The sequence below is a fragment of the Panulirus ornatus genome, chromosome 65, assembly GCF_036320965.1.
Source record: "Panulirus ornatus isolate Po-2019 chromosome 65, ASM3632096v1, whole genome shotgun sequence".
NCBI classification, from domain to species: domain Eukaryota; kingdom Metazoa; phylum Arthropoda; class Malacostraca; order Decapoda; family Palinuridae; genus Panulirus; species Panulirus ornatus.
In genome coordinates, this window is record NC_092288.1 from 9147847 (window position 1) to 9160691 (window position 12845).

A 12845-nucleotide genomic window follows, 5' to 3' on the forward strand; every position below is an offset into this window, starting at 1 on the left:
TGCCCCCTGTGAGTTACTACAACCTCAACCATATCAATCTGCCTCAACCACCACCACCCCACCGTGAGTACAACCGGTCGGCAGCTCACAAAGCGAAGTGGAATCTATATAAGAGAAATCGTAGACCCTTGAATCTTTCCAATACAGACCAAGATGATGAGAACACTACAAGAAATAGATAAGACAGTGATAAGCTATGATATCGTGGGATAAGCATAGTCAGCAATGAACCCCCTCCAACTGGATATAAAACACAGTCAAATCCAACTCAGCCACTTGTGGAAGTGGTAGAAATCTCCAACTAGTTAGTGTGTCCTCTATGTCTCAGTCATCTGTTTCTGACGGTACCTGGCTCAGGCGGGAAATGGCGAACAGGAACGAGAAGTAAAAAAATAGTAAGCTTCACTGATAGACAGGCAGATAGATAAGGAGGCGTGCGCACGTGTGACCCAATGAGGAGGGTCAAGGAGCGGGAGAGGACAAGTGAGGATCTGGAGGCACAAAGCTACACGTCCTAATGATAAGATAAGCGATCCAAGACTCATACAGTATAGGGGAAAAGGCATGTGATCTGAAGGCCACAGTATCTCTTCAGTCATATAAGACACGTAGCGAGAGAGTATCAGTGCTACAGAAAACGTGTACCTCAGGATCCAAGCGGTGTAGATGATAAACGTGATAAGATGTGAGAGAAAAAAAGAGAATCAGATTTCATTCTAGTATCAGATCCATAACGATGGAGGAGGTATTATCTGACTGACCTGGCAAGCTGTTGGGAATCTCTCTCTCTCTCTCTCTCTCTCTCTCTCTCTCTCTCTCTCTCTCTCTCTCTCTCTCTCTCTCTCTCTCTCTCTCTCTCTCTCCGTGCCGGCCACTGATAACGTGATGGTAGGACGCCAAACATGTGTGACCCAAAGGGAACGTCTCTTTTTTAAAACGATCATTTTAAAACTGGATGTGAGCGAGTGTCCGTGACACTCGTCCTATCACAGGTGGGGGAAGTTATTGTACTGTTCAGTCTTGGAAACCTCCTCAAGTCATGTTCGCGATAAAGATGTTTTATCGCGACTTATCGCTAGGCAAGCGGCCATGTCCTGCCAGCAATATTCCTCTGCTTAATTAACTGTAAGTCTTTAATTAACCTGTGTTAGTCCTCTGGTGCAGAGGATATGCACTGCAACGAAGTGTCTTCTTTGCGAACCATCTCGTGGGAGATTTTCGGGCCGGAAAAACAACGGCATTTGGCAATTAATACGTATCATATTTAAGAACACATCGCCAACCCCATCTCCACCGTCTCCTGAGCCGTGAGGTGGGGGAGGCCCTGTGAGGAATGAGAGGTCGTCAGTTGCCGTCTGCAGCGGGTGTTGGCATCACCCATCGCCCGAACCCCAGCACCTGCTTCTTCCATATGGCCCCACGTCAGCAGTGTGGCGTGTGGTCTGCCACAGTTCCGGGAGCACCCATAAGAACACTAGGGTCGTGATATATGTGTGTTTGTGTTGCATGTGTTTCTTGGAAAAGAAAAACAGTGTTTCATTAGTGTTCCACGCAGTTCGTACTGTTTCGCGAGTTTTGTTGTCATCTGGAGTAACACAGCCAAATTTTGTATTTATTCTTCTTAAAGCGAAAGACTTTTCCTTCTAACTCCTCCTCAACTTGAGGTGAAAGGAAGGTGGGATGCAGGTAAATTGAACGAATCTATAGAGACAAAATGGGTCTGTGTCTCAAAGAACTCTTGCTATGTCTCTGGTTCGTGAGTGGGTTGACCTGCACGCAAGACCCAGCGGTGCCAGACCACCGCCCTAGATCCTCGCCCTCACGAATGCCAAAATCCTCGTCGAGGAACCACAACGGGACGGTGTGCACCCATGAAAATCTGACTGGAAGTGAACGCGACGCTGGAAATCCTCTGGAGCTTTTCCCGAGAGACTCTGTGCATAATCTAAACCAAAAGGAAAAGCGCGGGACTAAACCTCCTGCGACGGCCTCGAACACCGCTGGGAGCAGCGTGAGGTTGTTGCCGGCGACCCGAGAGAGCTCTCACGGGAGCCCAAGACAAGCATTGCCTTCAGGAGGAGCCCACAAGAATGGCAGCAACCCCGCCAGTGCCTCTGTCGAGAACCCGGGCGTCACGACCAGGCACGCCGCCGTCACCGAGAGGCCCAGCCCCATCATGTCGCGATACGAGCTGCAATGCAATTGTTCCGGAGCCCAGTCATGTGTCAATGACAACCTTGGAAGATCCTACCATGTGTTTGGTAAGGCTGTACGATCCTGTTTGCATCCCTAGTGTAGACGCACAGTTTTCTTCCTCAGTCTATCGAAAAGAGCAAATGAACTTGCTTCTTCAATATATGTCCGTAGAGATCTTCGACCCGAGTGCTTCCTGTAGATATGTTGTATATGATGTATATATACGTCAGTATGTTTTTACCTGCGGTTCGGAAATGACGATAGAAATTTCGTAAAGGACTGGTAACTTGTCTGTCTTTTCACAGTCATTTATGTTAAAAAGAAAAGCTATTGTTTACGAAGAAATGGAAGGGAGAAAAAAAAACCACCGCCTTTTCCTTTCGAAGGATTTTTTGTGATAGTGAAGGCCACAGACAATTGTGAGATTAGCGTGGTAATAAGAGATAGGCGAACAGATGACAGGAGATGAAATGCCAGTTAGTGCAGATAACGTCAATGTCAGACTACATTCACAGTATATGTCAGGTCTCTTCATATATATATATATATATATGTGTGTGTGTGTGTGTGATCTGATACTCAACTCAATCCCCTATGTTGCCTGCACCTTCCTGTGTTTCCCCAGCATTTGACACAGTAGGCACATTCTTCGCCAACTGTAGTTCTGCATTTTACGAAAGGTGTTCGATACAGCTAAGTGAGTTTACGCAAACGTCCATCAGAGTTCGTTTAGCACTGTTATGTTACCGTAAGTTCAGCGCACTCATCATCATAGCCTTCCGCTGTTATTTTGCCTTAAGTTCAGAGCGCGTAGGACCCTTTCTCTCCATTATTTTGCCATTAATCTCAGAGCATAAGGGGGAAGAGGGTTGGTGTAGGTTTCTTCTGTATGATAAGTTCACAACATCATTAGAACGTGTAGACCTGAGCTAGCAACACAACGACCAGACGTTCAGAGGATCAGACAACCAAGGAATAACAAACCCGTGGCCGCCCCAGTCAGCCTCACCCGCCCAGGACGACCCGACAGATGTCGTGTCTCCTGCCGAAGAAAGTCTGGCTTCGTCACGCAAGTCCAGCTCTCCTCGGAAAAACCCTCCCCTCCTTTGCCAGTATGCAAATTACTTCCCCCCACCCACTTTGTAATGGAAGCCTAATTATACGGAATTATTACTCCCGCTTGTTTGTTTATCCTCGGTGGCTGCCCTCCTGAACTCTTTTTTTTTTTATCATCATTAATTTATCGAGGGAGACTTCCGGCCAACGGCGGTGAAGTACTGCCGTGGATAGCTGGTTCACGTCTTCCTCAGGTTGTTTACGTAGTAACGCTGTTTTTCCTGTGGGTTTTTTCTTCTTCTTTTTCGCGTCTACTTGATGAGTTCCACGCCAGAGAGGGGGTGTGGTGGTGTGGGGGGTTGAGGAGAGAGAGAGAGAGAGAGAGAGAGAGAGAGAGAGAGAGAGAGAGAGAGAGAGAGAGAGGTGGCTCTCAGACTGCTTGCGTGTCTGCGATTCTGTCTTGCCTGTTTGCTTTTCGTGCCGTCATTGTGTGCGCGATTGTTTTCGCGAATCCGTCTGTCTTTATCGTCCCGTTTTTCGCTGCGCGTTGATTTGTGACGAGTCTTTGCGTATTTCTGTCTGTGTGTGTGTCTGTGAGCAGCTCATATCTAGGAGTCTCACTGTACCTTCTTGTGTGTGTGTGTGTCTGTGAGCAGCTCATATCTAGGAGTCTCAATGTACCTTCTTGTGTGTGTGTGTCTGTGAGCAGCTCATATCTAGGAGTCTCAATGTACCTTCTTGTGTGTGTGTGTCTGTGAGCAGCTCATATCTAGGAGTCTCAATGTACCTTCTTGTGTGTGTGTGTGTGTCTGTGAGCAGCTCATATCTAGGAGTCTCACTGTACCTTCTTGTGTGTGTGTCTGTGAGCAGCTCATATCTAGGAGTCTCGGTGTACCTTCTTGTGTGTGTGTCTGTGAGCAGCTCATATCTAGGAGTCTCACTGTACCTTCTTGTGTGTGTGTCTGTGAGCAGCTCATATCTAGGAGTCTCACTGTACCTTCTTGGGTGTGTCTTTGTGTGTTCACTAATCGTTCGTCCGTGTGGGTAATAACACTCGACAGTAGACGGCATCACCAACTTTATATTAGAAAAGAATAAAAGAATTGACCTTGACCTCCCCTCGGAAAAAGGAATGGTCAAGGTCAGAAGGTCATATATCAAGACCAGGAAGATAAGTAAAGGAAAGAGTTTCATTAAACACATCGTATGAATGTTGCTCACTTCGCTTTGAAATTGAAACGGGAGAAATAAAGGAAACGCAATCAAATTTTTTTGATTTTTCCTAAAAATCACGTAAAGAAAATGTTGCTCTGGCAGGGGATATTGCATGCGGGGAAAAACTTAATTCCTTTCTCTGTTGCATGAAGCAATACTGCGCATGATTTTCGGGTCGACAGTCACATATGAGTGTGGTCGTTGCCTGCATGTTACCATACGGGTTTAAAATACAGGCGGGGACTAATTTTCCTTTATTCATATCAAATTAATCCCTTTTTACGGATTTGGAATTAACACGTCACATTCGAAAAGATTTGGAGTCAAAATTAATCCCTTTTACGGATTTGAGATTAACACGTCACATTCGAAAAAATTTTTTGTCAAAATTAATCCCTTTTATGGATTTGGGATTAACACGTCACATTCGAAAAATCTGGAGTCACTGCTACTTAGATTAGTTCTTTGGCTACGTGTAGTCGTCCAGACTTAGTGTGAGGAGCAGGAACATAGTCTTAGGTGACGCATTAATTGTTCTGTAATTTGCATTGCTGGAGCGTGCATCTGATCGCACACTCCTCCCAGCTGCAACCTAGCCAGTATAGTGACATCTTTGAGCTCAGCACTCCTCCCAGCTGCAACCTAGCCAGTATAGTGACATCTTTGGGCCCAGCACTCCTCCCAGCTGCAACCTAGCCAGTATAGTGACATCTTTGGGCCCAGCACTCCTCCCAGCTGCAACCTAGCCAGTAATGACATCTTTGGGCCCAGCACTCCTCCCAGCTGCAACCTAGCCAGTATAGTGACATCTTTGGGCCCAGCACTCCTCTCAGCTGCAACCTAGCCAGTATAGTGACATCTTTGGGCCCAGCATTCCTCTCAGCTGCAACCTAGCCGTATAGTGACATCTTTGGGCCCAGCATTCCTCTCAGCTGCAACCTAGCCAGTATAGTGACATCTTAGAGCCCAGCACTCCTCTCAGCTGCAACCTAGCCAGTATAGTGACATCTTTGGGCCCAGCATTCCTCTCAGCTGCAACCTAGCCGTATAGTGACATCTTTGGGCCCAGCATTCCTCTCAGCTGCAACCTAGCCAGTATAGTGACATCTTAGAGCCCAGCACTCCTCTCAGCTGCAACCTAGCCAGTATAGTGACATCTTTGGGCCCAGCATTCCTCTCAGCTGCAACCTAGCCAGTATAGTGACATCTTAGAGCCCAGCACTCCTCCCAGCTGCAACCTAACCAGTATAGTGACATCTTTGAGCCCAGCACTCCTCCCAGCTGCAACCTAGCCAGTATAGTGACATCTTAGAGCCCAGCATTCCTCTCAGCTGCAGCCTAGCCAGTATAGTGACATCTTTGGGCCCAGCACTCCTCCCAGCTGCAACCTAACCAGTATAGTGACATCTTTGAGCCCAGCACTCCTCCCAGCTGCAACCTAGCCAGTATAGTGACATCTTTGGGCCCAGCACTCCTCTCAGCTGCAACCTAGCCAGTATAGTGACATCTTTGGGCCCAGCACTCCTCCCAGCTTCAACCTAGCCAGTATAGTGACATCTTTGGGCCCAGCACTCCTCCCAGCTGCAGCCTAGCCAGTAATGACATCTTTGGGCCCATCACTCCTCCCAGCTGCAACCTAGCCAGTATAGTGACATCTTTGAGCCCAGCACTCCTCCCAGCTGCAACCTAGCCAGTATAGTGACATCTTAGAGCCCAGCACTCCTCCCAGCTGCAGCCTAGCCAGTAATGACATCTTTGTTGGTTTTGTGGATAAAACTTTGAACAGAATGGTCAGAAGGGATGACCCACCCAGAGAGGACAGGTGAAGGTCGACGCCCAGGAGATATGATAGCTGAAAGCTAATCCTTCCTATCCCATATACCGTGGCTTCACTTGACTACTTGAAACTACTCCCGTCAGCCAACCAAGTGGGTCCACTCGTTGTCTGACCTTTAATCACCTAATACGGCTTAAGATAAGGTATCTGGCCATTCCCTCTGGCCTTCGCTTGCGACACAACCATCCATCGCTCTTCTATCGTAAAAGCTTTTTTTCTTTCTTCTTTTTTTTTTCTCTCCAAAAGCCATATGTCATCGCTCAAGTACCGACTACATGTCAATGCTTTTAAGACACTCGAGACGTGTCATTGGTTCTCCTCGCCAAGTTTTTGAGGATGAGTCTCTACAGCAACCCAACACATGGGAACCCAATTAGCGGTGTTCTGAAGCGCCAAGAATGTTTTCCTTTGTCGCCAGACTGATGATGTAAGCCAACATCAACTTCAGGATGTCCCGCTGTGGTTCTAAGGGTTTTTTTTAAACTATTTCTTTGTGTCTGGTTCCCTGCAGGAGTCGTTTTCTTTATTCTAGCCCACAGACCACTTCCCGTTTTCCTCAATTCTTTTTTTTTTTTACTTCCAAAGCTTTGATGACTGAAATGTCTCCTTCTTTCCATCTCTGGTTTAGAGTTTACGTACCTTCCTTCATATCTGAATTGTTTGTTATCCTCTCTCTCTCTCTCTCTCTCTCTCTCTCTCTCTCTCTCTCTCTCTCTCTCTCTCTCTCTCTCTCTCTCTCTCTCTCTCTCTCTCTCTCTCTCTGCACTACGTGACTTTCTTTCGTGTCTTCACCCAACAGGTTCCAAGACCCCGTACCTTCTACATACCGCGGGCCGAAACACGTCCCCGCCGCAAAAAAAAAATTACATCAACACTACCCATAGATATAAGGTAACAACATGCCCTTGTCGTCGTGAGAGGGGCTATGGTAGTTGGTCTGAAAAACACCTGAAAGTTCAATGAACCGTTGTTTTGATTTAACACGTGTACTGTTACCATGACCAAGCCCCGTGTTGATGTGTGTGCCACTCGTAGGCGAGAGGAGGACAATGAACCGTTGTTTTGATTTAACACGTGCACTGTTACCATGACCAAGCCCCGGGTTGATGTGTGTGCCACTCGTAGGCGAGAGGAGGAGGAGGAGAGAGGGGTAAAAACAACAACGAGGAATATCACTGGGTGTTAATGGTGAATTTAGACCTCCCAGCGTTTGGTGCTGCGTTGCACCAAATTACACACAACACAGACGAAATGGAAATATCTAAATGCTCACACCTCCACAGTTCAACTTCCACGTTAAAAAAAAAAAAAATGAGGGGGAAAAAACAATGTTTAGTGCTGCAGGAATTATGAGTGTGCATTCCCAGTTATTTTATATATGTATATTGTATATGTTATATCATTTCGTCATGATCTATGTATGACTCCGACACATTCGTTGTACGAGTCAGTTTTATCGTTCGTGACCTTCACTATAAATATGTAAAGAAAAAAGTACCTTTAAGATATTTTGTGATATATGCCTCTACTGTATCAAGATAGGATGATATTGTCTATCATTAACCTTTAAATGAATATCAAGTTTGAAGGACGTGGTGGGATTTTATCGCTCACTGTAGATCATTACTGAGAGCCTGGTGATGAGAAATATACATGGTATTGTTCGCGTGGCCATCATAATAGAGAACAAGCGACGTGTTTACGCACCACAGTTGTGAATGTGAGAGTAAATAGATGGCTACGCTGGTCGATGGTGAATTTATAGCAGTGATGGTGTGGATGGTCGTGGCTGTATTGGTGTTTCGTGGTGCTGGTGGTGAGGTTTGGTGTGGAAGCTGGTTTTGCTGTGCAGGACGTGTGTACTGTGGTTGACGTTTGAAGTGTGCTGGAGGCACGTACTGTGTTGATAGTATGCACTGTGCAGGATAAGTGTGTGTGTCTGTGTGTCTGTGTGTGTGTGTGTGTGTGTGTGTGTGTACTCTGCAGTATGTACTTCAATGTGCAAGACGAGTGTACTGTAAACCTGGCGATTCTTTGACCACTTCCGTGCAAGTAACACACAAAGGAGAAAATGACATGGAGAATGATTACCCCGTACAGCCTACTCCACTCGTACACTCTCCTTGCCTAATGGATGCACCCTCTCCCTAGGTGTAGATTTACAGGCCTTCCCTTACCTAGCCCTAATGGAAGAAGGGAACAGTGCAAAATCGCACGAGCATTTCGCAGCGATAGTAGGATGACCACTTCCCGTATTAAAGAACCTTGTGGATTTTCAACTTTAAGATTATGATAAGACGTCTTTATTGTCAAATTGTATACGTGATATTGAATTATTTTCTTTATGCCTAGATGTTCAAAATTCAAGGTTAAAAAGTCTAAGAATGATAAAATCATCATGATATTATTATAATTTTTAGGCTGTGAAATCGCTCGTTTCAGTTTCTCACTCGTCCTCTTTGCTATGAGCAAGTCTGACTCATATTCGGCTTTTGGCTTTTATATCAAACAATAGACACGATTGACGTTCTTGTTTCTACGAACAAAAGACGTATGGGCCTGGGTACTTAAGGACCTGGTGCGCATAGTGTTTTCACACAGCAGCGTTTCTACAAGTGTATTACGTACTCATTCCGCGGGGGTTTTTGAGAAGTGGTTATGTGTGTGTGTGTGGGAGGGGGTTGTTTGATGACGTGAGATTCTCTCTCTCTCTCTCTCTCTCTCTCTCTCTCTCTCTCTCTCTCTCTCTCTCTCTCTCTCTCTCTCTCTGTTCGCAGGAGGAGCTGTATGAATCACCTCATCTCGTTACCTGGCTGCACCTGGTCCTCCTCCTCCTCAGGCCGGGTCTTGCTCCTGTAAACGGTGTGTGTGTGTGTGTGTGTGTGTGTGTGTGTGTGTCTATCCATTGCAAACCTCATCAGGTCCAGTGTTTCACGCCTATGAAAAGAGAGATTTTCTTTCTTCCAGTTATTCTGTCTAATAGCCACAGACTAGCATCAACTAGGCGTCAAAATTGCGCGGCTTTTCTATTATTATTTTTCCCCCAGTGGCAGATGGTAATTTCATGCCTCTTTCATAGTCACCTCATTATAGTTTACATGTTAGCTGAGACAGAAAAGGCAATTGAATGCCTTAATCAATGCCATATCCTTGATGCTATGTATGTGTATACCCTAGCGTAAGCCAGGTATCCAATGTATCGATCGGTCTGAGAAGGGAGGATGAACAGCTGCGTTGACTGTGGACCGACTGCTGTAGCCAGGATTCGAACCTATACGCTCGACTTCGGGCGGCCCGTGAATACGTCATGGACAGCAATGCTAACTGCTACTTCAAATATATATATATATATATATATATATATATATATATATATATATATATATATATATATATATATATATATATATATATATATATAATGTTCACATGTAAGTCAGTATAAATGATCGTACCACTGCGCGCCCGAGAGTCGAACCCTGGGTACTTAAAACGGTCGGCGGGCATATGTTCCTAAAAGCATTTCACCCAGACAACCAGCAATATTCTCCCATCTTGCTCAGAAAATCGATGAATTACATTGCCAACTGTGTATTGGGGGGAATGGGAGAGGAGAGAGGAGGCGTTTTAGTCATCGTGCGTCTGGCAGCAACGTGGCTCAAAGTGACCTGGCAACGTCAGGTCAAAGACCTCTCCACAATATTCCCTAACGATTGTCCCATGAGCATATCTCCATTAATGGTCGTTACGTGGAGCAAGCTAACTGGGGTGGAGGGGTGGGGGCAGTCCCTTGACCCCATTTACCGAACCAATCTATTTGACTGACGACTCTGATAGATAGATGTGTTGAACTTAAGGTTTTTGATGTAATCTTATCGTGTTTTACGAGCGTCTACAGCGAAGGTTCGCTAAGTAGTGCCCTACCAAGGGATAATTGTGACTATTCTGGCATAGTTATCCCGGTTCAGCTAACTATTCCCGGTTTCGCTCGCTAACCCAGTTCCGCTAAGTGTCCCGGATCCACTAACTTATTCCTGGTTTCACTAATTGCCCCGGTTCACGTAACTACTTCATTCAGGATTCTCTAACTATCCGGTTTCCAATAACTAACCCAGTTCCACTGCCTGTCCAGATTCCAACTCCGACGTGAATAACTGGAGTGAACAATACAGCTGGGATGAACAATATAACTGGAATGAACAATACTGCTGCAATGAACAATATAACTGCAGTGAACAATACCGCTGGGATGAACAATATAACTGCAGTGAACAATACCGCTGGGATGAACAATATAACTGCAGTGAACAATACAGCTGGGATGAACAATATAACTGCAGTGAACAGTATAGCTGGAGTGAACAATACAGTTGCAATGAACAATATAACTGCAGTGAACAATACAGCTAGGATGAACAATATAACTGCAGTGAACAATACAGCTGGGTTGAACAATATAACTGGAGTGAACAGTATAGCTAGAGTGAACAATACAGCTGGGATGAACAATATAACTGCAGTGAACAATACAGCTGGGATGAACAATATAACAAGTGAACAATATACCTGGGATGAACGACATAACTGGAGTGAACAATATAACTGTAGTGAACAATATGATTGTAGGTGAAACACTGCCATAATCATCAAGCCAGATGTGTTCTTCGGGGCGACCCACACACACACACACACACACACACACACACACACACACACACTCATGTTCTCTTCAGACTAATATTGTACGCCAAGTTGACCGGTAGGTGAAAAGTTTAATATTTCTTTTCCTCCAAAGTTTCAAAGACGACGGCAACTTTGGCTCCCCCGAAGTAGTGTCCAAAAGTTTACAGTAGTTTTATTTTCATTGCCCGGAGCCAAGTGGAGGGACTTGGGGCAGACCACAGGATCGTGAGATGTGGCATGTGAACCTCCGTCAGGTGAGGAGGGGTCATAGCCAGTGAACCACCGTCAGGTGAGGGGGGGGGCATAGCCAGTGAACCCCCGTCAGGTGAGGGGGAGGTTCATAGCCAGTGAACCCCCGTCAGGTGAGGGAGGGTCATAGCCAGTGAACCCCCGTCAGGTGAGGGGGGTCATAGCCAGTGAACCTCCGTCAGGTGAGGGAGTCATAGCCAGTGAACCCTCGTCAGGTGAGGGGGAGTCATAGCCAGTGAACCCTCGTCAGGTGAGGGGGGTCATAGCCAGTGAACCCCCGTCAGGTGAGGAGGAGGTTCATAGCCAGCGAACCCCCGTCAGGTGAGGGGGTCATAGCCAAGTTCCTTATGACATCATCACTACACGTTAGACGTGGGTGTGGTTGTGATATTAATCGTAGTGATGATGTGGTGATGACTGAGGGATGTTACGTGCTAACAAAACATACTCAAGTGCATATATGGGCTTGTGTATTACACACACACACACACACACACACACACACACACACACACACACACACACGGGTAGATCTCCCTCCCCTTGCAATACAAGGTGGTAAAATGAATATATGAACACTGGTGAGAGCAAGACGACCACCCACCCACACCCACACACACACACACACACACACACACACACACACAAAGGAGATCCACAATAATGGGATATCCCAAGTGTTGTGTAACAGATTAGCCTCGTTATCTCGGACACTTTAACAGATAAGACCACCTGGGCGAGCCACACGCCTTCCTCGGGATGAACCCGAAAGCTTCAAGTCCTAACAGCGAATATATCATCAACCGATAGGAACTCGCGTTGGAGGAGGAGGAGGGGACCTGCAGTAACGTGTGTCCAGCTTGTTCCCGTGTTGCCTGCCTCCGTACCTCCCACAGATGTGGTCCTGTGTTGCCTGCCCACCGTACCTCCCACAGATGTGGTCCTGTGTTGCCTGCCTTCCGTACCTCCCACAGATGTGGTCCCGTGTCCCTCGCCTTGCCTCCCTCCCTATAGTGTCACCAACTTCTCTCTCTCTCTCTCCTCACACAGACTTGCCTTCCAACAACGTCAACCTCAGCACCCTGGTAGAGTACGTGGACGTGAATGTGTGTCCTCCGGATGGCTACAGGGCAGGGATAGAGACGACCCAGGAGCTGGGGTTCCTGATCTCATGTTTCCTATGCAATAAAAAGACCGACTTCGGAGGTAAGAGACTTCGATGGGTGCTGAGGTAGCCAGATCCATCTAAAAGATGTGAGGTACTTGTTAATTTGTTATTTCTTTGATTACATTTTTTTTTCGTGAAAGTGGAATGTATTTCTTGCAGGTGGGGGTGCGTTCATTGAATGTAAGTGGGTAGGTTCCATGCAGGTAGTTGGGTAAGTCCCTTTAGATAAGTGGTTGGATTCTTTGCAGGTAGGTACGTGGGTTCCTTGTAAGTAGGTGGGTGGCTAGACAATTATAAAGTGAGCATGTAAAATGTTGTTGGGTGAGTAAGTAGTTCGCTAATGGATGATCTCTTTACAGGCATGTGGGATGGAAGTTTGGAGGTAAGTGAATAGGTTCTTTGACTGGCAGTAAGATATCTATATGAAGGAGACTGGATCAT

The 12845-nt window shown here is 46.2% G+C and overlaps 1 protein-coding gene across 1 annotated transcript in view; it reads left to right on the forward strand.

Moving 5' to 3' along the window:
- The first annotated feature begins 1333 nt into the window (after positions 1-1333).
- The window catches only part of LOC139746451 (uncharacterized), a 43924-nt gene continuing 32412 nt past the window's right edge, over positions 1334-12845 (forward strand). Inside the window, exons 1-2 of the mRNA XM_071657701.1 lie at positions 1334-2261; positions 12287-12442. Of these exons, the coding sequence (XP_071513802.1) occupies positions 1715-2261; positions 12287-12442 (703 nt within the window). The 5' untranslated portion in view covers positions 1334-1714. The remainder of the gene's footprint in view (positions 2262-12286; positions 12443-12845) is intronic.